General features: G+C 42.8%; 2 protein-coding genes across 3 annotated transcripts in view; one reads left to right on the top strand and one right to left on the bottom strand.

Annotated features, from left to right (window-relative positions):
- ScsbetaG (Succinyl-coenzyme A synthetase beta subunit, GDP-forming) overlaps window positions 1-5,003 on the bottom strand; it is a 15,532-nt gene extending 10,529 nt beyond the window's left edge. Inside the window, exons 1-4 of the mRNA XM_077631788.1 lie at window positions 4,658-5,003; window positions 4,015-4,159; window positions 3,555-3,654; window positions 2,277-2,367 (exon numbers count right to left, since the gene is read on the bottom strand). Coding sequence (XP_077487914.1) covers window positions 2,277-2,367; window positions 3,555-3,654; window positions 4,015-4,159; window positions 4,658-4,714 — 393 coding nt within the window. The 5' untranslated portion in view covers window positions 4,715-5,003. The remainder of the gene's footprint in view (window positions 1-2,276; window positions 2,368-3,554; window positions 3,655-4,014; window positions 4,160-4,657) is intronic.
- Window positions 4,716-26,969, top strand: LOC144098866 (cyclin-D-binding Myb-like transcription factor 1). Of its 2 annotated transcripts, none has more exons than XM_077631785.1 (16): window positions 4,716-4,847; window positions 5,723-5,915; window positions 10,049-10,195; window positions 11,283-11,338; window positions 13,814-13,907; window positions 14,463-14,539; window positions 15,043-15,233; window positions 15,411-15,520; window positions 16,819-17,047; window positions 18,298-18,366; window positions 20,324-20,406; window positions 22,018-22,215; window positions 22,784-22,992; window positions 24,805-25,017; window positions 26,563-26,659; window positions 26,794-26,969. In XM_077631785.1, the coding sequence occupies exons 2-16, from the start codon at window positions 5,726-5,728 to the stop codon at window positions 26,895-26,897; spliced, it is 2,067 nt and encodes a 688-aa protein (XP_077487911.1). In that variant the 5' UTR covers window positions 4,716-4,847; window positions 5,723-5,725; the 3' UTR covers window positions 26,898-26,969. The 2 variants fall into 2 exon arrangements, with proteins under 2 accessions (XP_077487911.1, XP_077487912.1); XM_077631786.1 differs by lacking the exon at window positions 4,716-4,847 and adding an exon at window positions 5,458-5,553.

Here is a 26,969-nt window from a genome sequence, read left to right as displayed (position 1 = left end):
CCAACAGGGAATGGTGAGTTTAAGTAGAAGTTTCTATTTCAACATGGTTTTGCGTTCTCAAGCTTTCAGACCTACTGCTATCAGCAGCAGGACAACTACGACAAGTAGATGCACATGCGTGATGATTTTTGCAGATATCTGCGGCTTTTGGCTACCATGCAAGTGGACATCTGAACGGTACTTTCATACACAGTCACAATTTGTGCAAGCCTTAAAGCCTTCTACAGTAAAACCTTTTTATAGCCGAAATTCGTAATACAAAATTTCACGAAAGACTTGTGCAGGAGAAGCAAAATTTATAGTCATTGAAAAGATAGCAACTGGGAGGGGCCTCTTCCGAAATTTTCGTGCCGTATTGAAGCCACTCATGACTGCAGTGACTGCAAAAACCGAGCGCCATGCACCAGTTAGGTTGCCTTCCCATACAGAACCACCAGCATGCGGTGGCGGAAAATCACACGCCAGCTAAGGTGGCTTCCCCGCATTAAGCCTGTTTCACAAGCAAGCGAAAACACTAGCGATTCCTGCCGCCAGAGCGACAAGGTTCCAACAAGTTTTAAATTTTTCGCTGCGACGCACTGCTCAATTGCTCAGTCGCTTGCATGTGAACCAGCCTTTACAGTGGTATCGCGTAAAAAAAATTGGACGCCACAATGATAGCTATCACCGTTTTCGCCACCTCTGTGGCAGTCAACGTGAGCACCGAATGGCTACTGGAAGGTTGCAATCGACCATGCTGCTGGTTGTGGGGCGCTATAGACGAGTGCAAGAGGCGCAAACTGGTGTCAACTGCCTGGTTACCAATTGTTCACACCCTTATATATTCTGTGGCGCTGTTGGCGCAAGCGAGATAAAGCATGAACCATGGCACAAACGCTTGCCACACCATCACCAGTCACTTGTGTAGCAAGGGAAAGCCTGCCACCTGCCACTAAACGGGCACAACTTGGCGCTCGGCAGTTCGATTTATTTGTTTTATGGCAAACCGCATTTGATATATGGAGTAAGAATTGCATGTGTTTACTAAAGATAATTAGCAATAGTTCGATATAGCCAATAATTCATAACATCTGTGTTCATAATCCCGAGGTTTGACTGTAACTGGTGGAAAGTGATGTTGACAGTAATACAAAACAAAAATGAGAGCTTACACTATGCCTTGGAGAGCTGAGCACAGTACACAAGAGGTCACAATTTCCCGAGACCAAATGACTGATTCGCTATACTGAGTGCCACTAACTGGAATCATTCTGAGGAAAAAAGACCTTAGTAAAAAAATTTTGCCAGTGTTGAGATGTTCCTTGATTAGCACTGGAAAAAACACTGAAATTTTTATGCCTCTACTTTCCAATGAAAACGATAGGAGGTTTCAAGTGAAACATTAAAGGGACCCTGAAAATCCCCTTTCAGCTTTTCTCCTGCACCTCTATTAATCACGCTTTACCTTTTGCATATCTGCTCCATCTGGATAATGTTCACTGCATCCCCATACACAAATACCCGTACTGGCAACCTATCTCACACTTCAGGTGAGGACGGTTCACTACAAAGCACACTGTAAAACAAGAAAAATAGAACAGTACATTCACATAAGGCACAAGTATTCAAAGTGCTTGCACATGATGTGTTGGGTCACGTATGTACGTGAAGAGAGGAAGCCTCCGAAACAAAAATAAATGTAGATACACCTGCAAAACACTGTGAGCAAACTGCTTCAGAAAGACATTTCCACAGGCTGTCCACAGAAACCACTGTATTCTATCAAGGCTATATTCTTCTTCTAGTACTTTTTCCTATTCCTTCGCTTACAACTTTTCCTTCATCTTCCTTTCCTTCCAAGCTCAGCTGGATAATGTGGATCACCTATCCTCCAACTTGGGCAGCCATGTACTACACTGTGTATGCTTTTAAAGGTATGGGTGTTCTTTATTGTTATCAAAGTGAGTTTGGACCTGGATGGTTATCCGGGTAAACTCTGCAGAGCGGATGGAAAAGTGGGTGAAGCCTGACACACAAGTCCCAGAAACTCCTAAGTTCACGCACCGAAAAGTAATTTTTTCCAGCTGGGTCCACTCCATAACAAGGAGTGGCCATTCTTGTGGGTGCAGCGGCACTGCTACTGCTTTCACTAGTTCCCACCTGGAGATGGCATGTAGGAGATTTTCGTTTTTAAGTGCAGCTGACTTCCGAAAAATGTTTTGACGACAGAAGGAAAGAAACTTTGTCCCAGATGTGCGTAGCCACTGCACTAAAGACACATGGAAATGAACAAGCACCTTGTTTACTAGGACACCATCCTTGGGAGTCTGCTTGGTGACCAGCTTGTAGCCAAGCATCTTGCTCACAAGTTCAGACACCTGGGCAGGACTACACACACAAGAGAAAAATAAAATGGTGTGAGCGAAACGATTGGCTATGCCAGGCACTCAAAGCAGCACACTTTGCCTGCAGGTAACTTCATAGTGTTTAACCCCCTCACGGACTGGGATGAGTCCAGCTTGTTTTCTGGCACACTGTGTGCAGTTTAATGCGGGCAGAGATCATCCAAAGCAGGTTTTTGGTTTGTCGATAGATGGTAGTATGGGTACTAAATGACCATTTTGGTACCATGATCGAAACAAAATGTGTCGATTAGGAGGTTAAGGTTCAGCATCTTCACAAGAGCAAAATGCTAACACATAGCAATGCTTTGATTGGCTGCCTGGATTTATGCCACTGTTACACAGGAAGTCTCAATTCAGTCACAATGTTATATCACCATACAGTGCTGCTAACGCTCTGGCCGAACACGTGCAAGAAACTGGACACGCGATCAACTGAGACGGGGCACGTATGCTTGCCAGAGAATAGATCGCTTCTCGACGCTTGTATCTAGTCTTTGATGATTCAGACCACTCCCGGCACGCTAAATCGGATGCAAGAAAATCTGCCATCTGATTATGCAAGGTCATTACGATGCGTTTTGAAGAAGATATAAACGCATGCTTTTTGTCTGGTTTCCCCATTGTGAACAAGGAAGCTGTAGGGCTTCCGAAACGTCAGTGTTTCATTAAACTTTAACTTGGTCAGTGACCCTATATTTTTTTCATTAGGCCTGTAAACGTGCCACTAATGCTCACTGAGCCACCCTGTGGCCGTTTCGCCGTATGACAAGGCACATTTGGTTGATAGCAGTGTTTACTTGACTGTGAACCAAGGAACTATTATCACTCGAAACAATTCTAGCTGCGACTGGACTGTGCAACACAGGAGCAGGAAAGCAGCAGGAGGGTGTATTATCAGTTGAAAGCGAACATTTGTTTGATTTTTCTTGTGTGTGTTTCATTCTGTGGTGCTATGCTTCATGTTCATAAATGAAGCAATGCAGGCTTATGCCTTGCCTCAATGATTACTCAGTTAAGTGGACCCTACACCAGCAATGACCTGGCTTCTTTGGTTATTGTACTGGTGCCCCTTACAGGTACCAAAACTAGGCACTCGATACTAAATAGCACACAGCAATACGACTCCATTTGAGCAGATGCAGTGCTAGTTAGGATTGAAAACGTAATTACTCTTTAGTTAGTTTGACTCCACCACGAAGGCCACTGCTGAATGTCCCTTTTCCTCTGCCACCAGCGAGTATTTGTGCTTTGATGACAAATTCTGCCACATCTGGAAACAAAAGTAATATGCTTGTTCATTACCCACAAAAGAAGAAAAAGTGAGGTTTGTGAAAGTAAACTAATTAGTACTTTCAAACATGGAGTTCATATCTGATTCCACAGGGTGCTTTTAGGTAAGTAAAGGCACAGTTCTGCAAGTCTTTTTCAAAAAGGACATATGCAGGACACCAGAAAAATCTTCCTGGCTGCATGAAATTATGAAACCAGTAGTAGTAGCAAAGAAGCACTGAAGGAGTCTGGCAGTAGTATATATATTCATTACTTTACAATACAACTCGTGTCATCACTGGGGAAGAGCGATCAAAGTTTTGAGGCTACTTACGGCCCATACGTGGCCGATCAGACTTACCGAGCGTCCGCGAAATATCCTGCGCTTGAGAAATATTCTCCGCTACCTTGAATCGCTCGACAGTGATACCATTGTCAGCCATAAGCTGCTTGCTTTGATATTCATGGAGGTTTAAACATCTTGACGACGGAGGCACTAAACATGCCTGCAAATGTTCAAAACAAAAAAGGAAGATCAGCGTGAGCAGGTCGCCTTGGGACGCGTCAACATTTTAAGGACACGCCGACGACGCGCGGTATGTATCGTGTTATATGCGAAGTGAGGTTTACACACTCTGAAGAATATTCTCACATTTAAAGCACTGCTGAGCAGGGAGATGGACACTGGCTTGCACTCGTTGTGCACAGCGTTTTGTAAGCTTGCTTTTTCCCTGATTTTTTTTTGTCGCTTAACACTTTAAAGCGCCTGCGCCGAGTCCCATGCTCGTTGTTGTCGTTGCGAAAAGAGCGCGCTTAATATAGTCAACCTCTTTTGCCCCGCAGGTAGCTAGCATTACAGATTTGACCTATGTAGTTCGTCGGTCAAGTAGCGGGTTCGAGGTCGGCCGGTAGGCAACGAGCAGGGCAAGAAGCATTGTTGACACGCACACGTGACCGCAGCAGCCTGAGGCCAGCAAACGCAGCTGACAAACAGTTTTCCTGACCTGTTTTGCCCAAAGTCGAGTCAAACGCAACGCACGTGACAACCGCACAACCTCCATGCTTCCTCAAGTCGACTGCGAAGACGCCACTGGTCTCGAGAGTTATCAGGGCTATCAAACGCCGCGCTAGCTGACGGGGAATTCAGCTTATCGGCCCTATGCGCGGTGCTGTTACGGCCTGCCCTCAGCACTGGTAAGCACAGCTAGTCCGTCTTGCGTTGGCGTGTGCTCCGATGTAAACCGTTTGGCGACTTTCAGATAGGACGTTTCGACGCGTGCTCGCGAAGGCAAGTTTAAAAGAAGCGCTCCGGGCTGTAGCAGCCGCCATTTTCCATCATCCTGGCATTTCTCACGTTCCCGGATAATCCTTGGGTCCCCCACCAGTCCCCACGTTGCTAGGCGACCGCATCAGCGATAAACAGTGGCATGATGTGCGCGCCCACAGATTTTGTAGAAGGGCTATGCTGACCCAAAGGCCCGAAGCGTCGACATTCGGGCTGCTCATCTCCTGTTGTCAAGCGGTGTTGTGATCAATTTTCAGCACCTATGCAGCTGTCGCTGTCACGAGAGTTTATTAAAAGTACTATTTGCTTGCAGGAAGTCATTGTTGTTTCTGCATACTGATGAAATATCCTAACGATCTTGTCGTTATCTGATAAAGCAACATATAGAGGGCCGATTAGAAGGTCCTGGATGCTACACGCATCCTTCAGTGCTCCGAAAAGTGACCGGGATCTCGCGCGGATGCTCGTGAAATCCCAGTCGCAACAACACGGCCGGGTTGGCGAGCTTGGCGAAGAAATATTTTATCCCGAATTCACGTTACCTTGACACACCTTGACGCTCTTGTTGATTGCACAGGAAGGCAACGGGAACCTGTTTGTGGCCTGGCTAAACGGGTTAAGTGAAATTGAGTCATTAACCCACAATTCTGTCGAAGTTGAGCATGTCAGCATATTGTTTCTGGTATATTTAGGCCATCCAGGTCTGAGTGTATAGCCCCCCGGTGATAACGGCTTGAGTTGTGCTCAGGTTTTAATGTGCTGCTCAATTTTATTCCCCTTTTAGGTAATGGACCTGACTCGTGTAGCAACAGTGGGTGTTCAAGCCGATTCACTTGATGGCCCTGACTTAGACGAAGAAATATCTGTGGGACCTGTGTCCCCGTGCCATGGCTCCCTGGTTATGGACGCCTGTGAGGCAGCATACCTCACTGACAACAGCATTGAGGAGGAGGTGGTTGTGGTGGCTGACAGTGCCAGTGAGTGACAATTAACACTCGATCGTGCCAGGAAATGGCAGCTTTTTTCATATATGAGGAACGGTGATGGATTTCAAACAAGTTTAGTTCAAGTGAAAACAATTCAACACACAAATGCACTGCCTTCTTGTCGTGCAAGGACAGCTAGTTGTTATCGTTCTCAGACCTTTATATGCTCCTTGTCCTTCAAAATGCTACCTGCAGGTAGATTTTCTTTCACTGAGAGCATACGTGTATGTTGCCATTGAAAGAATGTGAACCTGTGAAGTGTTCTTGAAAAAAAAAAACTGATTTTCTGTGTGAACCTGCAGCACCAAACGAATGAGAAATTAAGGTATTATAGTAGGGTACAACTTAAAAAAAAGAACAGTTAATTGTTAACACAGGGCCACGATCCTCGGCATACTTATTACTCCTCTAGGCAGTTACAAAAGTAAATGAAATCTGCTTTTTAATGTTTGACTTTATTAAACAAGCCAGGTATAAAAATTATAGAGCTTATGACTTTTTTCTCGTGATTAGCTTCTTGTTTAGGTGACAAGAGAAGTTTTAACAACAGACTTCGTTTTTGTCGTGGAGGAATTCTGTGCGCCGGTCCTAAATGTGGGTAGAGCTTCACTCCAGACTTCAGTTGTATCCCACTATAGTGACACCATTGTTGTGTGAAAATTTGCACTGATTTCAGTTCACAATGTTTGGTACATTCAGTGTGTTTTCAAGTAAACTCTGCTCAGTAGACACAAAAGTATTCTTCAAAAAATTGAAACACTCCATTTTGACTAAACTGTTTGCAACAAGTTAATAACCGAGTATACTCAAGCACCAGGCCTTCCATCATACTAGAGTCATCAAGAATGTTCATGAATTGGGCTTACGGTACTCGCACACACATACAAATGCAAGACGTGGATGCCCGCACACATCATTATTGTGGAAAACTCAATAACGCTGGTGCTTGATGTTCATTCTAACATTGCTTGAAAATTTATAATCATGCCCCAATCTCTATATGTTACCCTTCACAGAATCAATTTGGCTATGTATCTCAGGTAGCACCGAAATGTTACTGCAGTGCTATTCTTAAATTTTGGCTGAACATTAATCAATTGTTTTAACGTCCTTTTTCCTAACATTTTGTAAACACTACAAAGAAACATTAAAACAACCTGGACCTAACCTTAATTGAACTTTTCAACAACGTATTACAACTTCCTGTAAATTGATATAGTAACCTTCCAAGAGCGTGCAGGCCCGTCAGTGGTGAAGGTACACAATTTCATCAACAATTTCCAAGGACCAACAATGAGGGCGACACTATAGTTATACAATACACCACAGCCAACTCACTTACCTCCTGCAACTCACTCAGCTGTGAACAGATACCAAGGAGACATGCTTGTATATCCACTATTGAAAGGTGTTCCATATGTGATGGTGTTGAATGTGTAATAAGAAAATTTTTCAACAAAAAGTGGGGCTGTGCATTGAATCTATGGGAGTCAAAATCTAAGAGATTTATTGCATGATACTGCTGGTTGGACATCTCTACAGTAAGAATAGTGGGAAGAGTTGTGGGACACAATGCTTGACATATATTTATGAAGTTGTTTTATAGTTATTATTTAAACAGCATAAGATTTAGAACACAATATTATATTAGTGTTTACTTTGAATGTTGAAGTAATGTTTCCTGTATGACATATAACATTAATTGATAACTTTTAACATTATAATAGCATTTAGAATGCAGCATTAGCACAACACTTAGTTCTGATGCAATACTGATGTTTATGATAGAGCAGATAATATTATTTGTTAATTTTAAAAAATAAAATAATGTTTTCATTGCAACATGTATGCCACTGCAACTTGCATAACAATTTTATAACATCATCTACCTGAGATGACTTTGCACTGCTTGACTAGTTCCTTCTTGTGTTGTTGGGGACAGTGGTTGTGGAGAGATGAGTTTGTTGAAATGTTGCTCATTTATAACTGCACAACGTAAAGCACTGCGTACCCTGAGAAGGTGAACAGAAATCAAGACAGGCAAAAACGCAACGTGCACACCTCCATGCACAAGTGGTGTTCATGCAGGCCATTATTCCTTGAATGTCCTGCAGATGTTTGGGATGTCTGCAGGACGTCCAAGAGAGTTTTAATGCCCATTGTCTTCTTTGAATGTCCTGCGGATGTTTTGGATGTCTGCAGGACGTCCATGGGAGTTTTAATGCCCATTGGGTATAGCTCCTTTGTTATTTTTGATGCTTAACCATTAAGGAATCCTTGCACATTAAGGAAACGTTGGTAGTCTAAATTGATTGGGAGTTGTCTACTGCACTAGGTAATGTCTCGTCTATTTCTTTTTGAGCAAAGACCACATTTAGACTAGTGTACATTCTAATTTTGACATGTTTCAGAAATGTTTTTCTCCCATACTGCTCATTTTTTCGCTCCAAATTTTGTATGTGTAGATATCCACATTCGAGCACATGTCCTACTATCTTACCATGTTGCCCTGTTATGTTAAATCTTTGTGTGAATATTTACATCATTATGCCCAGCAAAAAGTTTTACTAGAAAATACCTTTATGTCTGCCTTGCACACTAATATACCAGGTGTTTCACCGAAGATGTTCCGAAATATTTAAAAGTAGGCTTTTTGAGTTAGAAGAGTGTTTTTCTTTAGGCACAGCATTGTCAAGAGTTTAGCGCACCAGAGTATAGCTAAGAGATGCAAACTAGTAGGCTGGTTATGTTGAATTGTTAATTTATTTCTTAACGGTTGCTGTTAATCTCCTTATTTATTTAGAGGCACGTAGACCACCGTAAGTAATATCCATTTCACTTTTCAAAATTTCGAAACCGCAGTTACCCTTGGCCGCTGTGGCCCAACAAATTTTAGCTGTTTCGATGAGTTGCATGCACTGGAGGAGTTGCTTATGATGAAGGCAAAATTTGGGCTACAGTGCCAAGGGTAACTGCGTTCCCGAAATATTAAAAACTGATATGGGTATTGCACCTCTCAATAAATATGAAGACTAGCAGTAATAGTTAAAAACTTAACAATTCAATATTAGTTAATATGCTTGGTAATTAGCACGCCTTAGCGGTAATCTGATGCACTACGCCGCTGACGATGCTATGCCGAAAAAAATTCTCTTCTAGCTCAAATAGCTTATTTAAAAAAATTGCAGACCATCTTAGGTGAAACACTCAGTGTTTAAAATGGGTACTTCCTTGGAGCATATGTTACAAAAGAAAAACTCCTGTCACCTGTTGGAGCAGCAATTGGAAAAGCTAGCTCAAGTGGACTTAGCAAACCTTCCATAGGTCTCGGTTGGTTCCATCCTTTCTAAGTAGATGGTGACGCTGAGGCTCTCACCAAGCCAACACTTCTATTTTCAGTGTGAGGCACATTGTTCGCTTTGTAATGGGACCCCTTTGGATGCCCGGCTGCTTGCTACATTGTGGCACTGCTTACGGGGAGCAGTGAATTAGATCTTTCTGAGTTTCTGGCATGGCTGATGAATGCCCCTTAAAATAAAGCATTGCATCAGGAATACAGAACATTCAAGTTTGTTCACCCATTTCTCATGCTATTATGGGGTAATCCCTTCATCTTTCACTCTCATCCCTGACGAAAATCTTTTCCAGTCTGACAGGTTTATGGTGCAATTCCCAGTTGGTTCTAACTGAGACCAATTTGGCTCCAACTGGAACCAACTGGGAATTGTTCTATATAAACGAGTTGGTTCTGGGAAAGATTTTTGCCAGGGACATGTGCAGCCTTGAAGGCTAGCAAACAGGAGAAGTTAAGAGAGGATAACGGGAGAGGACTTTGCTTGCCAAAATTGACTTATTTGGCTTGCATTGAAATTGAGTAACTGCCGATACAGGCCCGAGCTTTATCTCCCTACGGCTGTGTTACTGGTAACAGCAGCTCTTTCTCTATGCTATATGAACCAGGCAGGTACCATATCCAAACACATTACTGCACAGAGCAACCTCAAAATACCATCTTTGTGAGTGCATACTTGCGAACAGCATAAAAAAAAATTGAGGGTGGGAAATTTTTTTCTTGTTTTCGGGCAATTTTGCAAATTCGTGGTATCGTTGTGCTTATATGCCAGGTGATTCACTGCCAGGCATTGACAACCTGGACTCGCCCGGCAGCAACAGCAGCCAGGAAGTGGCCCCTTCGTATTTCCTCGCTCAGTGTAGTGAAGACGAGAGTCAGATCATACACCAGCAACCTACGCTCTTTCTAGCAGCCCAAGGTGAGCATTGGCATAGTGCTCGACAGCACAGGTATACTTTGTGTACCACAGCACTCATAGTTAACATGCTCCGTGCAGCTAAATCTACCTGAATCGCATTCTCTAACGTAAAAATTCCTCTTTGCCGTGTGTATATTTTAGACAAACTGAATATTCCTGAACAAATCTGGCCTCACCGAGTAAATAGTTATTCTGCTGCCAAGTTGTCTGAGGTACTAGGGACTGCTTACTGACGCTATCTGCCACAAAGTATGAGGGAAGTTCTCTCTTGAAAGAAAGCTATCTAATGCATCTCTGGCAGTTAAATTTAATACATCCAAATCCCTAGTAAGGCGTGCTTTGGAATATGATGGCGTGATATGGAGTCCATGTGAGATGCACTTGAAGCACAAGCTATAGCAAGCATTCAGAATTTTGTGGTGCATTTGATATTTTCTGTTCTCACTGTTCTGGCGGTGCTAACCTTTTTTAAAGGGTGAGCCTTCAAGCCAACCCCATTGATACTGCAGGATTGTGTCCAGGCTGTAATTTATAATCTCTTTTATCGCAGTCGCTATTATAACACACATATTGTAATTTATCCTGGTCACTCTACCTCCAATATCTCTCTGGGTGTTCATTGAGAACTAGCCATGTAAACTGTTGAGACAATTCAGGGGCCATAATGCTAGGTGCTTTAGCATAACTGAGGCAGGAAAATGCATTGTACACTTTTTGAGGATGAAGGTTCCTAGAAAAATTTGTAGGTGAACTCCAGCCAAGCACGGCTATCATGGAAGCTGCACTTCAACTTACAGAGAATTCCTTCATTCATTGAGACAGAGTTGATGAGGCTTTGTGGTGAGTATTAGTGTTGCTTGATTGTACAGTTCTTCAAAGGAGAAGTATAAATCACCATTGCCCGTATTTCAACCAAGATTTGAATTGCTTCATATTTTGAGCACATCTTTTAATTAAAATTCCAGCTAAATCAAACTTATTTTTTTTGTCTTATCTATGTAGAATTAATGTAAATGTAAATGAGAGTCAAATAACTTTGAAGCCATATACTTATTGAGCTGCACATTGTTGCCACTCTTAACTGCAGGTGAAAGTAGCAACCTGCCACTGGAAGCAGCCGTCCCTGTTGTCAATATCGACGAGGTAAATATGCTTTGCTCTCACTGGCGTAATGCAGTAGTACCACACACTGTCCTGTTGTGCCTAGTCTGACACCTTTTAATCTCTAAGATGGTTTTCCATGTTGCACCAAGTAGCTAATTATATCAGGTCCAAAATGAAGCATAAGCTGTAGAAAAATGTGTGAATATTTGTTTTCATGGTTGTTTCCCTTGGCACAACCACTAGGGGTGCTGTAGTTTCGCATGGTCGTGCCTGACGCTAGCAGGTTCACGTTGGTGGGTAGAAGGTAACCACAAAAAGCTGTGTGCATGTCAAACTGTTAGCCATCTTTCTTGTTGTAGCAGTATATAATTTGACGAAAAGGCTCTCACAGCATTTCGGACAAGCCCCGCCGTGGTGGCTCAGTGGTTAGGGCGCTCGACTACTGATCCGGAGTTCCCGGGTTCGAACCCGACCACGGCGGCTGCGTTTTTATGGAGGAAAAACGCTAAGGCGCCCATGTGCTGTGCGATGTCAGTGCACGTTAAAGATCTCCAGGTGGTCGAAATTATTCCGGAGCCCTCCACTACGGCACCTCTCTCTTCCTTTCTTCTTTCACTCCCTCCTTTACCCTTCCCTTACGGGCGGCGCGGTTCAGGTGTCCAAAGATATAGGAGACAGATACTGCGCCATTTCCTTTCCCCCCCAAAACCAATTATCATTATTATTATTTCGGACAAACTGAGAGGTACAAGGCATGATAGATGCTGCACATAACCTCTAATGTAACATGAATTAGTGAAGAAACATTTTCTTAAACGTTCAATTGGGGTGCAAATTACATATATGTGTCATAAACTTAGTGACACGAGGCAGGACTGTGCAAAAAAGAAATCTCTATTAAACAGCGTGCGCTAACAGGACGTACACAGGAAACTTGGAGACAGAGGAAAGAAGCGCTTCTTTCCTCTGTCTCCAAGTTTCCTGTGTACGTCCTGTTAGCACACGCTGTTTAATAGAGATGTACCAACTAGCCCGTCAGAAAGTTCTACTACAAAAATAAATGTACCACTGGTTTATCGGAACACGAGTAACTCATGGCATTTATGTGGCTAAATAATGTTTATCTCGTCTTCACTTTTCGAGGATGCTTGCAGGTAGCAGTTGATGATTTACTAGCGCATATACATGACAGAGATCAGCTTGCAATATCTGGCACAAAATGGCAGTTGGTTGCCTCTTCTGCCAGTGCAGTTTGTTGTAAATGGGCAGCTTACGTTACGCTGTGTAGTGCTTATAGCATCTGACTACACTTCACAACTTTGCACTGCGCATCTTGTTAAAGCATTGAGGAATGGAAGTAATAAATGTGTCATATTGTTTACTTCGGAAAATTGTTTTCATTATGAAAAATGTCATTTTCGTTAAGTACTTTCTATCTTTGCGGATTCTTGCTGAGATGATATTGGGGTTGCCAACATGTCCTGATTCATTGTCAGATTGCTGAAACCGTCAGGAAAGATAAATATATAATTTGGGTAATATGTATAAGTCCACAATTTTTTGCTTGCATTTAATTCAGTGGTGTATTATTTAAGTGGTTAGTGACACCTTAACGAGTGGAACCTTGCTTGGATGCAGTCCTACACTTATTGTTTCTTCAAAGAACCAATAGTTATTGCTATTACTGCTTCCCTGAATTGGAATGAAAGGGTTATTGCCTGTTCACTCTTAACCTGTACAGTCTTTCAGGACAATAAAATTTTTATGGCACATTCATTACTTACAGAAGATAGAAGACAGCCTTAATGGCTACGGACAGACATATTTTACAGCTGGCTGGAATGGCCTTTCCGATTATCCGATTAATGCGTGGAAAAGGTGGACAACCTTTCCTTTCTAGGCACATGTAGGTGCGTCTCTGCAACATACGCAGCGTACAGAATTCATTGTCAGTGATGCTTTTATTGTGAATGTTATTTTACATTGTTTTTCTTTCTGTCTCTGCACGCAAAGCTGTAGATCCTCTTCTATCACACCAAGCGTGGCAGAAATTGCCGTTGGATTTGTTTTTTCATGCAATGAATTCTCGTTTGCGCTTTGGGCTAAAATCTTGTGTGAAGCATATTTGGTTTGCCTGATCATGTGAAGTAATTGCCAATGGATATTTTACTGATTTTTGGAAAAAATCCAAATCCACTTACTATTGTGTGTGTGTGAGAGGGGGGTGGGGGGGTGGTTTGTTTGAGACGGCTATAACACAAGATCTGATTGAAAATAAATGAATATGACTTTGTGTTAGTCTCTTTTATTGCGTTGTTTCAAGTGCTTCCTTGACTGTGATTGACTGACTTCTCTGTTCGGGTTTAGTTTTGTTTCCCCTTTTGCTCTTCTTCAGCTGCATCACCTTGCTGGCTTCACTATAAAAGCTTGAAGCTAATTCTGTGGAATGCTAACGCATTCTTGGGGATGGGCCTAATTCCCCATGGCACTAAAGACTTGCGGTTCTGGTTGCAGGCTTTGTCCAAGGCTGCAGCCTCAGCTTCTGTGACAGATGTGAATCAGAATTGGTTCACTACAAAGGAGGATAAGAGCAGTTTTCAAAACAAAGGTAAATGGTGCATGCCTTGCTCGTGGTAACGCATGCCCAGTGCAGGACAGCACGCTTGTCTACAGCACTTGAACGGTGTGCTTTGCATGCAGTGTATTAATGACACCTGAGTGCCATTGCCCTCTGGGTTCGAGAGCGCTTCTCTCTGCTCAAATGGAGTGTGCTGCCTTGTTTTTTGCGCAACTTAATTTTTTCCAGTGGCAAGGCGCTTCGTTTGTGTTTGCTGCTAGAGGAGCTTCCTCTGGTGGGCAGAAACAATGCCTGCTGTGTGCGTTGTTACACAGCGAGTGTTTTGTGCGAGCTCTATCACTTGCCGCCAAAAGTAAAGCCTTCGTTAGTGAACGGTGTGCACAAAAACTGGCAACCAGAATAGATGCCAAATGACAAAGTAGCACACTCCATACACGGACAAAGGCAGGCCATCTTGAACCTAGTGGCTAAAGTCTGAGGTCGACAATGCACTATGAGGTGGGCCACTTGAGCATGCTAGATGAGTCTGGGTACATCTATGCATTGTTTATGTGGTCTGTTTGCAAACTGCTGATTTTTTTTCAGGTCACTCTTGGAAACAGGGAATGTTCTCTAAAGAGGAGACCGAAATTCTTCAAGCCAATATACAAAAGTACTGTGAGGTAGGACATGCAGAAGTGTTTTTCAAGTATTCTACATCAGTTGCGCTTATTTAACAATCTGTGTCATTGAAATGAATCTGAGATATGTGGAACATGAGTTGCTGCCTGTCTGAGCCTCTGTGGTGCCTTTCATGCCTCGTCTGTGCAGCACTATAGAGTTTCCTTTGTTATATTTAATGTAGGAAAATTAAGGTAGCGGGAATGGTAAGGTAGAAAAATAACAACAGTTGTTCTGGCATTTACGACAGGATGCACATGGCCTGCGAGGCCATTGCAGAATTATAGTTGGCAAATCTTATGCAGCCGTTAGCATGGCCTTGAGTTGTCTTGATAGATAGGAGCTCGACAGAGACACGTCTCACATGGAGCTAAAACTGGACCCTCTTTGTCAGCTGACGTTTGTGGCATTTGGTGCACTGTGGTGGCTGTAGACTCTCACTTGTGTGACCAGTGTGACTAGCATTTGACCCATAGGGCTGAACCAGAGGTGGTCATGTGTGCAGGACCGTGGGATCAGCAGTCCAGCGACAGTAATCTTCTCGATGACCAAGGAGGAGCGGAAGGACTTCTACCGCACGGTAGCGAAGGGCCTCAACCGGCCCCTTTTCTCGGTGTACCGCCGCGTGATCCGTATGTACGATAACAAGAACCACATCGGCAAGTACACCTCGGAGGAACTGGACCAGCTCAAGGTGTACGTAAGCCACCTCAAAGTACTTTCGTTATGCCACCTGAGACACCTCATGTCTGCAGTATTAACTCGTGCTCTTTGCTTGACATTGCTTTTATGGTTTATAATTTCTCTTGGGCACAGGATTGAGTAGTGGCTTCATTGAGTAGTGTGTCTTCATAGCTGTCTTTTTAACTTCAGGCTGCGTGCTGCTCACGGGAATGACTGGCGGGTTATTGGAAATGCATTGGGACGAAGTGCAGCGTCTATAAAGGACCGTTGTCGACTGATGAAGGAGAACTGCCGGCAGGGTGAGAGTGCATCAATTGTCAGTGACTCTGTTGAACTGTTCAAGACCTCAAAATTATAGCACAACCCAAGATGAGGACACGAAAAAGACTAGAGGCTCACGAGCTTTAATCTCTTGTCTTTCTTATGTCCTCGTCTTGGGTTGTGCTATAATTTTGAAGTCATGTCGCTCAAACTTGGCAAGATTGTAATATTAATTCACTGTGCATTCTACAGATGACTGCTTAGTGTGCTGTGACCACTCTGGGACATGTCAATTGCAAGAGGCGCATAACCAAGTAGAAAAATTTAATTTTTATTTGTAAGCCATAGTTTCTTAGCATGGTCCATTTTTCCTGAGGATTCGGTGTGTTGCTTTATGTGCCACTTTCTGAATGCACATGTACTGTGAGGTTGTAAGTGAGAAAAAGCCTCCGTGGCCAACATTCAAAGCACTGCTCCACCTCATCACTGCAATGGGATGCAGCACCTGCTGTCACAAAAGACGCTCATCGCTTGCTAAATAACATCACTTAGTGAAAGACAAAGAGGAAGATTGCACTGATGAACAAAAGTTGTCTAGCTCTCTGCTTATGTGTACAGAGAAGTGTTTACCTATGGCATGCGGGATGACATGGCAAAGCCAGATGGAACGCACTTGTGGGAACAAGATTTCAGAAGGCGATGACCTGCTGCATCCAGTTTTATCTGGTTCCTAAAGCTAGAGAAAAAGAAACCAATTTCTTACATGTCTGGGCTATTCAGACCAGTGGGTGGCACCAAAAATGTGGCACTGCCTCCCTGCTCCCTTTCAGATGCATTACAGGCTTCTAGTTACATAGTGAAATTTGTGCTGCTTGAATATTTTCTCATTTGTAGCTTTAAGCTACAGGTAGTTGTTATTAAAGTGTCTAGTGGCAAAATAGACAAGACACTTGTTAAGATCGCTCTGAGATATGCCTCTGATTGCCTTTGTAATTTTAATGAGGCTTCATTTCTGTGTGGTACTGTCTAAATTTGATTGAAAAGAGAAACTAATAAGAATGGTTTGATAAACAGATGCCAGCAGATTAGGGGCTTTTGTTGAGATCTAGGAGCCCAAGTGGTTTGACAGTCTTGCCTGGCTCAGAGTTATTCCCTTCAGTGCTGTAGGCCTTTATGCTGCAACCCAATTTCCATTTGTGGAAGAAAATAACGAAACGGTTCTAATGTCAGTGAAAGGTGAAATTTTGGATTTTCACTGTTGTTCAGTTTCGTGCCAGTTGTTCTGTGCTCGAACTACAATCGCTATCCTGAAACTGCTAACGAAATCTCGGCACAGGCGTTTGGCTCCCCGCGGAAGAGCGGCGACTTGCGGAGGCCGTATACGACCTGAGCAGGGTGCTGCCTGGCGAAATGGTGAGCGGCGGCCTCTCGTGGACAGCCGTGGCGGAGCGTGTGGGAAGCCGCTCAGAGAAGCAGTGTCGGACCAAGTGGCTCAACTACCTCAACTGGAAGGAGGCGGGCGGTACTCACTGGTCCCGCGAGGATGACCTCACTCTCATCAGCACGTGAGGAGCAACACATTCAAGTCCCTCTTTGTGCAGGCTTAGCCTTGTTCACCTGCCTTGCTTCAAAGCTTAGGCCACCAAGTTGTGAACCTTGCTAGTCGTCAACTTACCACACCTTAAGATGAACAAGACCAAGCACTTTCCAAGACAAAGGTTTTTAAAGAACATTACATTGATGCTTCAGGGTTTGATGATTTCGAGTTCCTTGTTATTAAATGAGAGATGCATAAAGACATATATAGATATGCTTGTTTTTTGATAGCATGAGGAGCCCATTTTGGCATTTTCCTGACGTTGTTGTGTTGCTGTCACTCTCTATGAGGCAGTGGTTTCTGGGGTAAAAATTGTGGGCTCCCACATTGTCACTTTAGTGCGGGTTTGATTGCATTCAGATCTGCGCGAGATCTAGCACAGATTTGCTAGTCACATCTTATGTTAGCCATCGATCGGGAGTCAAACCGTAAACCAACCTCAAGTTGTTGGAAAAGTGCGGGACTGATTGTGTTTGAATGTGCATGAGATCTAGCACAGAATGGCTAGTCACACTTTGCACCAGCCGTCGTTCAACGCATACAAAGGTGCTTTTAGGAGTGGGTCACACTATGGGTGTCTATGGCATGGGTGTCCGTGGGGAGCGGCTATGCTGTCGTAAAGTAATGTAGCTAGTCTTACCAGAGGCCACCATAACCCTCACTTTTTGTTACAGTTGGCATTCTTTCACCTTGTGTCACCATGTCACGATGTCACCACACGCACTTTTGTTTAGGCCAAGCTTTGTGAAATTTTTCACTTGGACTTCCAAACTCTTTGTAGTGCTGATGCAGAGGGTCAAATTTATGCACAACTATAGCAGGGGCACAATTGTGGGGAGGGCACTCTTACTGGCACAGTGCATTTCTTGAACTTTGAAAGTTTCGTACTTGTGCGGAGTGGTCACTCCCCCTGTTCCCCACCTTGAATCCGCCCCTGCTGTTGTATCTTTGTATCTTGATTAAGCTGAGGTTATGTTGTGTTCCTATGAAAAACTCATAGTACTATGTACTTTGCTCACTCTGGAAAAGGCCTGCAAACTTAAGTCTTTGCTTTTAACTTCTACTGGCAATATTTAAAACAAATGACTGTCACTTGGAGCATAGAAGCTGGTTTTTCTAGCCAGCAACAAATTTAATGAATGGTATAAGGCCAGGAAGATATCTGTTGCTGGTGTGCTTCTATACTAATTGCTTGGTCCAAATTTTATTCTTCAATAGGGTGTATGCAATGGGAGTTCCTGAAGAAAGTATGATTGACTGGAATGAGTTCGCAAAGGACTGGAGCAGGTAAATCACCTCTGTCACTTCGATAAGATATCATGCTTAAAGGATGCAGTGAAATGCTTAGCTTTTGTTTCACATTAATGAATATTACCATCATATGTAGGGTGCCACATATAACTGAGGCCAACCTTCATAAGCAGGCTGATGTGTTGTGCATTTCTAGTACTGCCTCAACACTATATTGTAGGCCATCTAGAAGAGTGTATTTTTTATTATGTTAATTACTAAACATTAAGATGCAAATAAAAAGCACAAATTAATACTTTTAACATTTTATAAGGCGCAAGCTCTGTGCATGTCTCATGTGCATACAGATGGTAAACGTGCACTCAGAATGACTCTAGAAATTGAATGACATCACTTTGAAGCCGTTCGACCACTGGTTTTAGAGAAAACAGGGTGCACATTTGCACCAGTGACTTAGTAAAAAGAACTTAAATGTGGTGCGTATTTGTACCTCAGTCCTAACTACATCCAAAAGCTTGCATTTGAATTGAAAATTGCTTCAGGAACTAATATATAAGGCAGTTGATTGATGGAAAAGACAAAAGCTCAACACTCTCAAATTTAATTTTCCCACCAAAACAGCTGTGTCGAACTGTTCATCTGCTCTTGTAAAAACACACACAGAACACCAAGGAAGCCTATTAGCGAAATATACAACATGCTTAATAGTTTATTTGATTTGAGCATTCAGCAAGCAAAGATATGGTACGTAGGTGTATAAATATATGGTGCGTTGTCCGTTACGTTATGTTGTAAATATGGTACGTTGTCCGTTTACGGGCACTTGAAGCAAGTGGGACGACATGAGTCCCGCTGTCTTACAAAGGGTTAAATTTAAAACTTCGCAATTTGAAGGTGTTAAGCATAAAATCACAGAATATTCAGAGCATTTGGACCGTCACATTGACTTTGAGCATGCAAGGGCTGTTGACCCTGAGCCCAATCTATTCAAGCGACAGCGTTATAGAATCCTGGCACATACGAAACACACCCGGAAATGTAAATCGGTCACAACGGTGCCTTTCACCATTGTATGTACACGGCCTTTGCAATATCACAAAATCCACCTTCGGCAACCCGTGATATCCTATTGTCAGCACCCTACTTATGTGACTCACATGGTGGGGCCCCGGAATGACCCATTGCTCACCCGTTGCGACTCCTGCGACTCATTGTGACCCAGGCGGTGGCCACCCCCTCTTTCCCTGAACATTGGCAGTAGGCCAAAAATAGGTTTAAAAAGTGTGTCTTTTGCTCCTACCTTGTTAACCCTGAAGAAGGTGCTGAGTCGGTGCCAAAACCTCAATTCTTTCATCTTTTTCTCTCTAATTCACCTCCCGATTAGGCAGATCTCTTTTGAAATTTTCATAATCCAATCTAATATAATGCATAAAGGCATAGTTTTTAAAGGCCATTCACATTTTGTTCTGGGAATTCTTTTTTTTTTTACAGGTTGCACAATATTTTTAAATTTGGAACAGCTTTTGAGGCAAATGTATTTTGTAAGCACTCCCATTACACTTCCATTTGATATTCTGAAACTTTCAAATTTGACTTTTTATCATTTCTAGCTATTAAACATTTCACCAATTGCTCCTAATAGTTCATTAATTACGAAAAATATGACACTCTTGCTTTGCACTCCAACAGCTCTGCTTCTAGTTTCTCTATCCTTCTTATCTTTTTTTTAGGTTGGGTCAGCACTGAAATGTTCTCATATTGATAAGCATATTTCTAATGCAAAACTGTGGAATCAATGGCCAGTGTAGAGTCGTAAAATACTTTTGTGCAACATTTCACACAGTGCTCTGTTGCCACTTTAATTGCACAAATGGTTGTTCACACCGTCACTCTGCATGTGCACCCATAAATTTCTTCTGACTTTGTTCAGTTCTAATCGTCCTTTCTCATCATTGAGTGGTGTGATATCTCTTGATTTATCTTTCCATCCCAGTGTTCGGTCACCACAGTGGCTACGTGGAAAGTGGTGGAGCCTGAAGAGGACAGTGCCAAATGCTGGCAAACTCTCATTCCTAGGTGCGTGCTCATGGACAGGCTGCTGACACTGCTTAAGCAGTTGTTGATACTGCGTTGCTGACGCTACATGATACTGCATTTTCAGTTGCATTGCTTTTACATAACGAATGCCTTTGATAAAATGATTATTCGAAGAAGGAGACTGAAGAAGCAACAAGAGCAGTTGCTTGTGGGATATTGAAGTATGTGGAATGCTTTTGGTATTACCAGTTTTCGTCACTGTCAACAACTGTGTATTTACTAGATGATTTTGTTTTTTGAACGTGCTCATCATGTGGTGGTGATTATGTTGCTTTCAGGTATACGCAGTTGCACCCGTGTGATTTATTGCAACTAAGGCCCCTGATTTGAAGCGATTCTGTGAAAAATTGTGGACGTTAGCATTTATCGCAGATTGTGGGTTAGCATCTACACACTCTTATTTTGATGATATTGTGTTTGTGGCTGTCAGTAGGAGTAATAGAATTATGCGAATGTGATTATTATATCGCCTGAATTCTCTTGAAACATAGAATCCGGTATGAAACTAACATGCTTGCTCCCCCATCCGCTCAAGCAAGCTAGCGCAACAAGCAGTGCGGTTCTGGCATCCATGTGCCCGCACACATCTTTGAGATAAATCAACAAGTTACCGGTGCCTGTGGAAAACGGTGTTACTGTATTTGCACAAATATAATGCGAATTTTTTTTCTTCAATCATCTGCGTCAGAAAGCAACTCACGTTGTATTTGGGACCAGAATACGAATATAGCATAAATTTTCTTTCTTTTTCCCCTGTTCTTTAATTGAGATATCCACAGTGAGCTCACCCGCTATGCTCATGAGCTACGAGGAAAAGCCAACTTCTCAATGACCGTGGGCCATCGAGGTGAAGCGCACAGGAACCCTCCCGCGGAATATTGCAGGTTCTTTGTTTTCATATCGCGAAATTTAAAATTTTCCCCCATAGAAAATTAGGGGCCTTAAATGTAACAAGCCAAGATTGAGGTCAGTAAAGGAAAGGTGTGCTCACAAAATTCTTCCGGACAGAATTTATCATACATAACTGTATTGAACACCCATTCTAAAACAGCCCTCTAGTGACAACAACTTTTGCAATTATTCTGTTTTATTGATCAAAGGCCCTAACTGTGTATCTTTTAAAACAAATTACCGGAGGTGCATTGCCATAACTTTCATGTGCTCAAACAACTCAGGCTACTTTTCAGGTAGTTCCAATTCAATTTTGTCTCGGTCTAATGCTGTGGTACAATGTGGAAGTGTCAGTGTAGTGGGGCTCTGATAATCTTCCAGAACACAAAGCCTAAAAAATATGATGCGAAAATGGAGACATCACAGGCTCTCCATTTCAACAATTTGATTTTAATTAGATGGTTAAGGTTTTTTTTTTATCAGACCAGTCAAAAATAAATGCTTATTCCTGCTAGCAATATGTTTCTTGCATTGTTTCTTGCACTCTTGGGACATATCACTTTGCCTAACCAGTGCTGTCCCATAATTGCCTCACCAGGGCACTTCCTGCAGCCTCCTTTTCCTCTGCATAATGATTTCGTTATGTTTTGTCTTGTAGAATCCCAGTTGTTGACCCTGCACCCTGTGTTTTCCTTGCAGAAATCTGTGATTACTTGTACAAAAACTATGGGTCCAAGGTGCAACTCAGGGACGAAGGAGGGCCAACCAGTTCACGAGTGACATATAATGGGGACGTGCGGCACCAGCCCAAGATTGCCCCCTATACACCTATGAGGATTCTCAAGGCTGCTTCGCCTCTCGCACCACAGGCTGCAGGAATAACTGCTCTTCCTGTGGGTAAGTATTGTTTTCCGATATTGCTTTGTTTTGATGCACAAAAGTCGCCAAGATTTTGAGTTTAACATTTCCTTTTCCATGTGGTAAACACTGCCTTTTCCATGTTTTCCACAAAGTAAAATGCTTGATTGTGCCCGATGATTTGGCATGACTGTGATGGGGAGAGCACCATTAGAGTGAGGTGAACTACATACTGGTAATGGAGCACTGACCAGGTCAAGATTGCTAGAGCTATGACTAAACAACACTCAGCCTCCCACATGTGGGAGCCTTGTCCATAGTGAAAAAGAATAGACGTCTTTCAGGTGTAAGCAGCCTGACGTCAAAAAGGTGTGGCCCGATGGGCAAAATCATCCACTTTTGGTTCTGAACCGGCTTTTCTGGTGTTGAGTGCTCCCCCGCCACCTTTGTTCTCCAATTCGAGATGCCTCGCTACTGCACATCGACTCCACCTTGGGGGATTCCCCTAAACATTTGCTTGATTCTGCATTCATTTTTCTCGATAACTTTGTCGACAGCAACACTGTCCTCACAAACTTTTGCATTCCACATTGATTTCTCATTGCAGGTGTTGCGCCAGGTTTGGCTGGGGGGACACTACAGTCTGTCTCCCCCATCACTCTAACTACGACTGCGGACGGCATCTTGGAGGTGATCCCACAGAACCTCCAGTTGCCATCAGCACCTCCGCAGGCCATTCTGCTGACTGCTGCGGGCCAAACCGGCATTCCCATCGCCACACTACCCCAGGGGCAGATCATCATCCAGACGTTGCCCGTAAGTGCATTATGAGGCTTTAAAGGGACTCTGAGGACATGCTGAAGTTGGCCTGCATATATAGATTATCGCATTCTAACGACCAAGAGGCCTATTTCACTGAAAGTGGAGTGTTTTTGAGGTAGCTAGGAAAGGTGAAAAAATGAAATACAGGTGTCACCACCTCTGGCCTGTAGAAAACTGCTGTTTTTTATGTGCAGATGCCTGAGGCTAGGCTACTCTACTCTCCACTTCCGAATAGTAACCGTGGACTCCTTTTCGGTCTTGACTTCGAGAGTTTGAACCAAGGGGCAATTTTTGTGGCAATAAATGCATCTTTGGCTGCCAAACAAACATCAACATAACCTGATTTTTACTCAGAACAAAAGTTAGATGGAATTTTTGAAGGATTTTAGAGGCATGCATGGTTATAATAAAACTTTCCAGAAGCTGCATCACACTAAGGTTTTAATTCTTTGTGACATCTTTACACCTTGCTCTAGGATTGCGTTCTCATTCTCCTCTCTTTTGTAATTTCATTTCAAGGTTGTTTGAGCCATAAAACCTGCTCTTTAAACCAGTTAACATAAGCCAGTAGCTCAGTTGGCAAAAATGTGTGTGCGGAAATGCTCAAGCCATGGAAAAGAGAAGGTCAGTGACAGCTAGCTGATTATTTTTTTGTGTTTGTTTTTCAGTACTGGCCTTGCTGCTTGTAAAATGTTTGAGTAGGAGGTCAGAAAGAGGCAAAGTGGTAGTCTCTCATTAAGTGTGCCACAAACAGTAGTTTCTTCGGGGCTAGGTAGAGGATGACTGCACCCATCCATTGACTGCATGCTGCCCAACACTTGTAGAGCTACACACATGACTAAAGTGGAGCCATGTATTGTACCTTTGTTCTGCATGTTGTTTTGTTAGCTGTGGGCTGTAGAAGGGGTAGTTAGAATATGCCTCCACTTGCGCGGATCTGTAAATAGAAAACCCGCTGCCAAATCTTTGAATGAAGCTTGCATTGAATGCTGTCGAAATTCTAAAAGCAGACTTTTTGCATAGAATAGTTGGGCTCTTGGCCTGCGTGCTTAAATTTTCCCTCAGACTGCATTACTTTGACATTTCGTTTTGTTGTGCCATGTTTGTTTTGAGCCTTTTTATGGAATGCTTTGATGACTTGCATGTGAGCTTTGTACAGTCTGGGAGCTGTTGCTTCTCCGGCCCTGAACATCCTAACATCCTGAACATCCTAACGGTCCTGAACATTGCTCCAAATATCCAACGGTACTGTGGGGTTGCCACTTGTGTCAGGTGCCAACAAACCATGTGGAAGTAAGGTGAATTGGTGGTGTTTCTGGATCAGTTCCAACTGTCTTTCATGTTTCAGGAGCTGGGCAGGTTTTACTTTTGCCATATTAAATTCTTTGAATATTTCCTGGTTAGTTCACACCGTTTTCATGTGTGTTACTTTTCTGCTGCCAAAGAGGCAACAGAACAGCAGGCATTCAGAGTGTGCTTGAAGGCTGCTTTAGCTGCTGAACAAACACTGAGGAGAAGTAGAATCAAATTTTTGTTTTTAGTAAAATAATAATTTTTGGCATTCTGTGGCTCTGTTAACGTTTTCTGGTCACTTGTGAAAACTGCTGGTGATGGTGACACCTGCATTTAGCTTTTTGGCCTTTTCTAATTTATAAGAGCTGCATTTTCTGTGAAAATATCCTGTTTGTTATCAGAATGCTGTAATCAATTAATCTAGGCCAGCAATTAGTCCTCAGTGTGCATTTAAAAAACTGAAAAGTGTGCAGCAGTGTGCGTGAAGGCTGCTCATGTTCTGTGCTGGTGCAGACTGATCCCCTTCACGCGGCCGAAAGCCTCCTCGTTCAGATGCACTTGCCACCGCCTGTTCCCCCGGCTGAACTTGTCAACAGTGACACAAGCTTCACATCTACAGAGCCGTCATCCCCTCAGGCTGACACTGTCTCCCTGGACGCGTCAGACATTGACAGCTCTGGCTCGTATGCCATGTGCTGCATCGACGGAGAAGAATTCCAAGTTCAGGTTTGCTTCAGATGTGTTAATTTTCTCTGCGTGCTCATTAATTTGAGATTCTTTCTAGGAGCCTTTCAGTCATTTAGTTTCCTGGCCTTTTCTATTTAACAGAAACTCCATTTCTGTGAAAGCAGCCGATTTGTTTAACCCTTTGACACGCTATGTACACAATTGTGTACAAAGTGAACTTGCAGCTTTTTCTGAGAGTGGGCTGCACCTAGCAGCGAGTTCTTTTTTTCAGATGAATTTCCAGTCCTTGATCTCGCAAATAAGCTGTTTGTTTAATGCAGTGATAGCGGACATAATATATAATATTTCGCGAAACAGTGAGTGGGGTAGCATGTCGTCCGAAATTATTGTGTGGACGTATTGCTCCAACAGTAGTAAAATTTTTTTTGCGCAGTTTCAAGTGTAATGTGCACCTTCGAAATAGCAGTTATTTCCATGATTTCTCTGGTGTTTACTGATAAGTCGTGGCATTTCGATGTTTCTATTTTCATCAATTATGACATTTTGCACAAAATTTTGCACATCCTTGCACAAAATGAACTGGTAGTATTCTGCGCTAGAAAACTACCAGCTTGTCTTTCTTGAGGCCCGAGTACAATGTTTAAGCGGAAAAATATTTCATTTCGGTGTCAAAGGGTTAATAAAATACTGTAATCAATTTATCTAGGCCAGCAATTTGTTCTCACTGTCTATTTAAAAAACTGAAAAGTGTGCAGCAGTGTGCATGAAAGCTGTTTTGTCGTGCTGCGGCAGACTGAGCCCCTTCATGCGGCCGAAAGCCTCCATATAGTCACTGCACTTGCCACCGCCTGTTCCCCTGGCTAAACTTGTCATCAACAGTGATGCAAGCTTTGCACCTACGGAACATCCCTTAATGACGTCGGGAAAAGTAATGAATGCTGAAGTTACCACGCCTATAGTTAATGCAGGTGCAGTTACTACGAGCTTCATTTGCAGGATGGGTGGGTGTCATGAACCCTTAGATCGTTGAGTTACCTCAGGATATGTGTCTAAATTACTTTTACTGCGAGCTGTGCTGTTAATGTTGTTAAATGTGTTGTATTTAGTTGAGCAGCACTTTTTGCACTCTTGGTGTGACAGAAAGCAAATAACTGGGGGCTAAGGAGAGTGTTGCATACAAAAAAGGTCTGGAGACTTGCAAGGACAATGAAGAAAATGCTAATATCTGTGGCCAGAGGTTGTAAATTTCAAGTGATGAAGCTCACGAGTTGCTAAAAAATATTATTTCAAAGCGTTTGTGAAGACTACTTTTCGTTTGTAAGTTTCATCATTTTGGCTAAGCGATCAATATGAGATCCTAAACTGCCCCACCGTCTTTCATAAACCATAATCCGTGTGCATCAGTCACTGTTTTGACTACTTGCTCCCTCTTGCTTGTTTACTTAAGCTTACCATTGGAGCTGTGTAATGGGAGGGAGCTATGTGTAATCTACTGTTTTGAATGTGTTCACAGCACTGCACTATTCTGGGTAGACATTAAACTGACTTTCTTACATTGCTTTCTCTGTTTTCCTTTTTCCGCAGGAGATTCACGACAGTTCATCAATTGATGAAGTTGATGACTCATCTCTCGTGGCTAGTGATATGAGCGAACACGTTGCAGAGAGTGTTATATTATCAGGTATGACACATGCCTGTCTTTATTGGCCTATTATGTGCTGGTAACATTTTGAAACACTGTAATTTTGCATCAGATTGATTGCTACAGCAAGCTGGATAGCCTGACTGTAAATTTTCATGCCTTTTCTTTTACAGATCCTATGCTAGCAGGAAGCCCTGGATTACTAGGTTCATCAGATATCGACAGTGATAAATCCCATGTTGTAGAAGATCTTGATGGCGAGCCAGAAGATACATGAAAGATTCTTCTTCTCTATTGCTTATTGAACTTATTTATGACTAGTGCTAAATAAACTGGCGCTGTTAAATTG

The sequence above is a fragment of the Amblyomma americanum genome, chromosome 7, assembly GCF_052857255.1.
Source record: "Amblyomma americanum isolate KBUSLIRL-KWMA chromosome 7, ASM5285725v1, whole genome shotgun sequence".
NCBI classification, from domain to species: domain Eukaryota; kingdom Metazoa; phylum Arthropoda; class Arachnida; order Ixodida; family Ixodidae; genus Amblyomma; species Amblyomma americanum.
The sequence above is the reverse complement of the archived record's forward strand: the minus strand, read 5'-3'. Positions and strand labels throughout refer to the sequence as shown.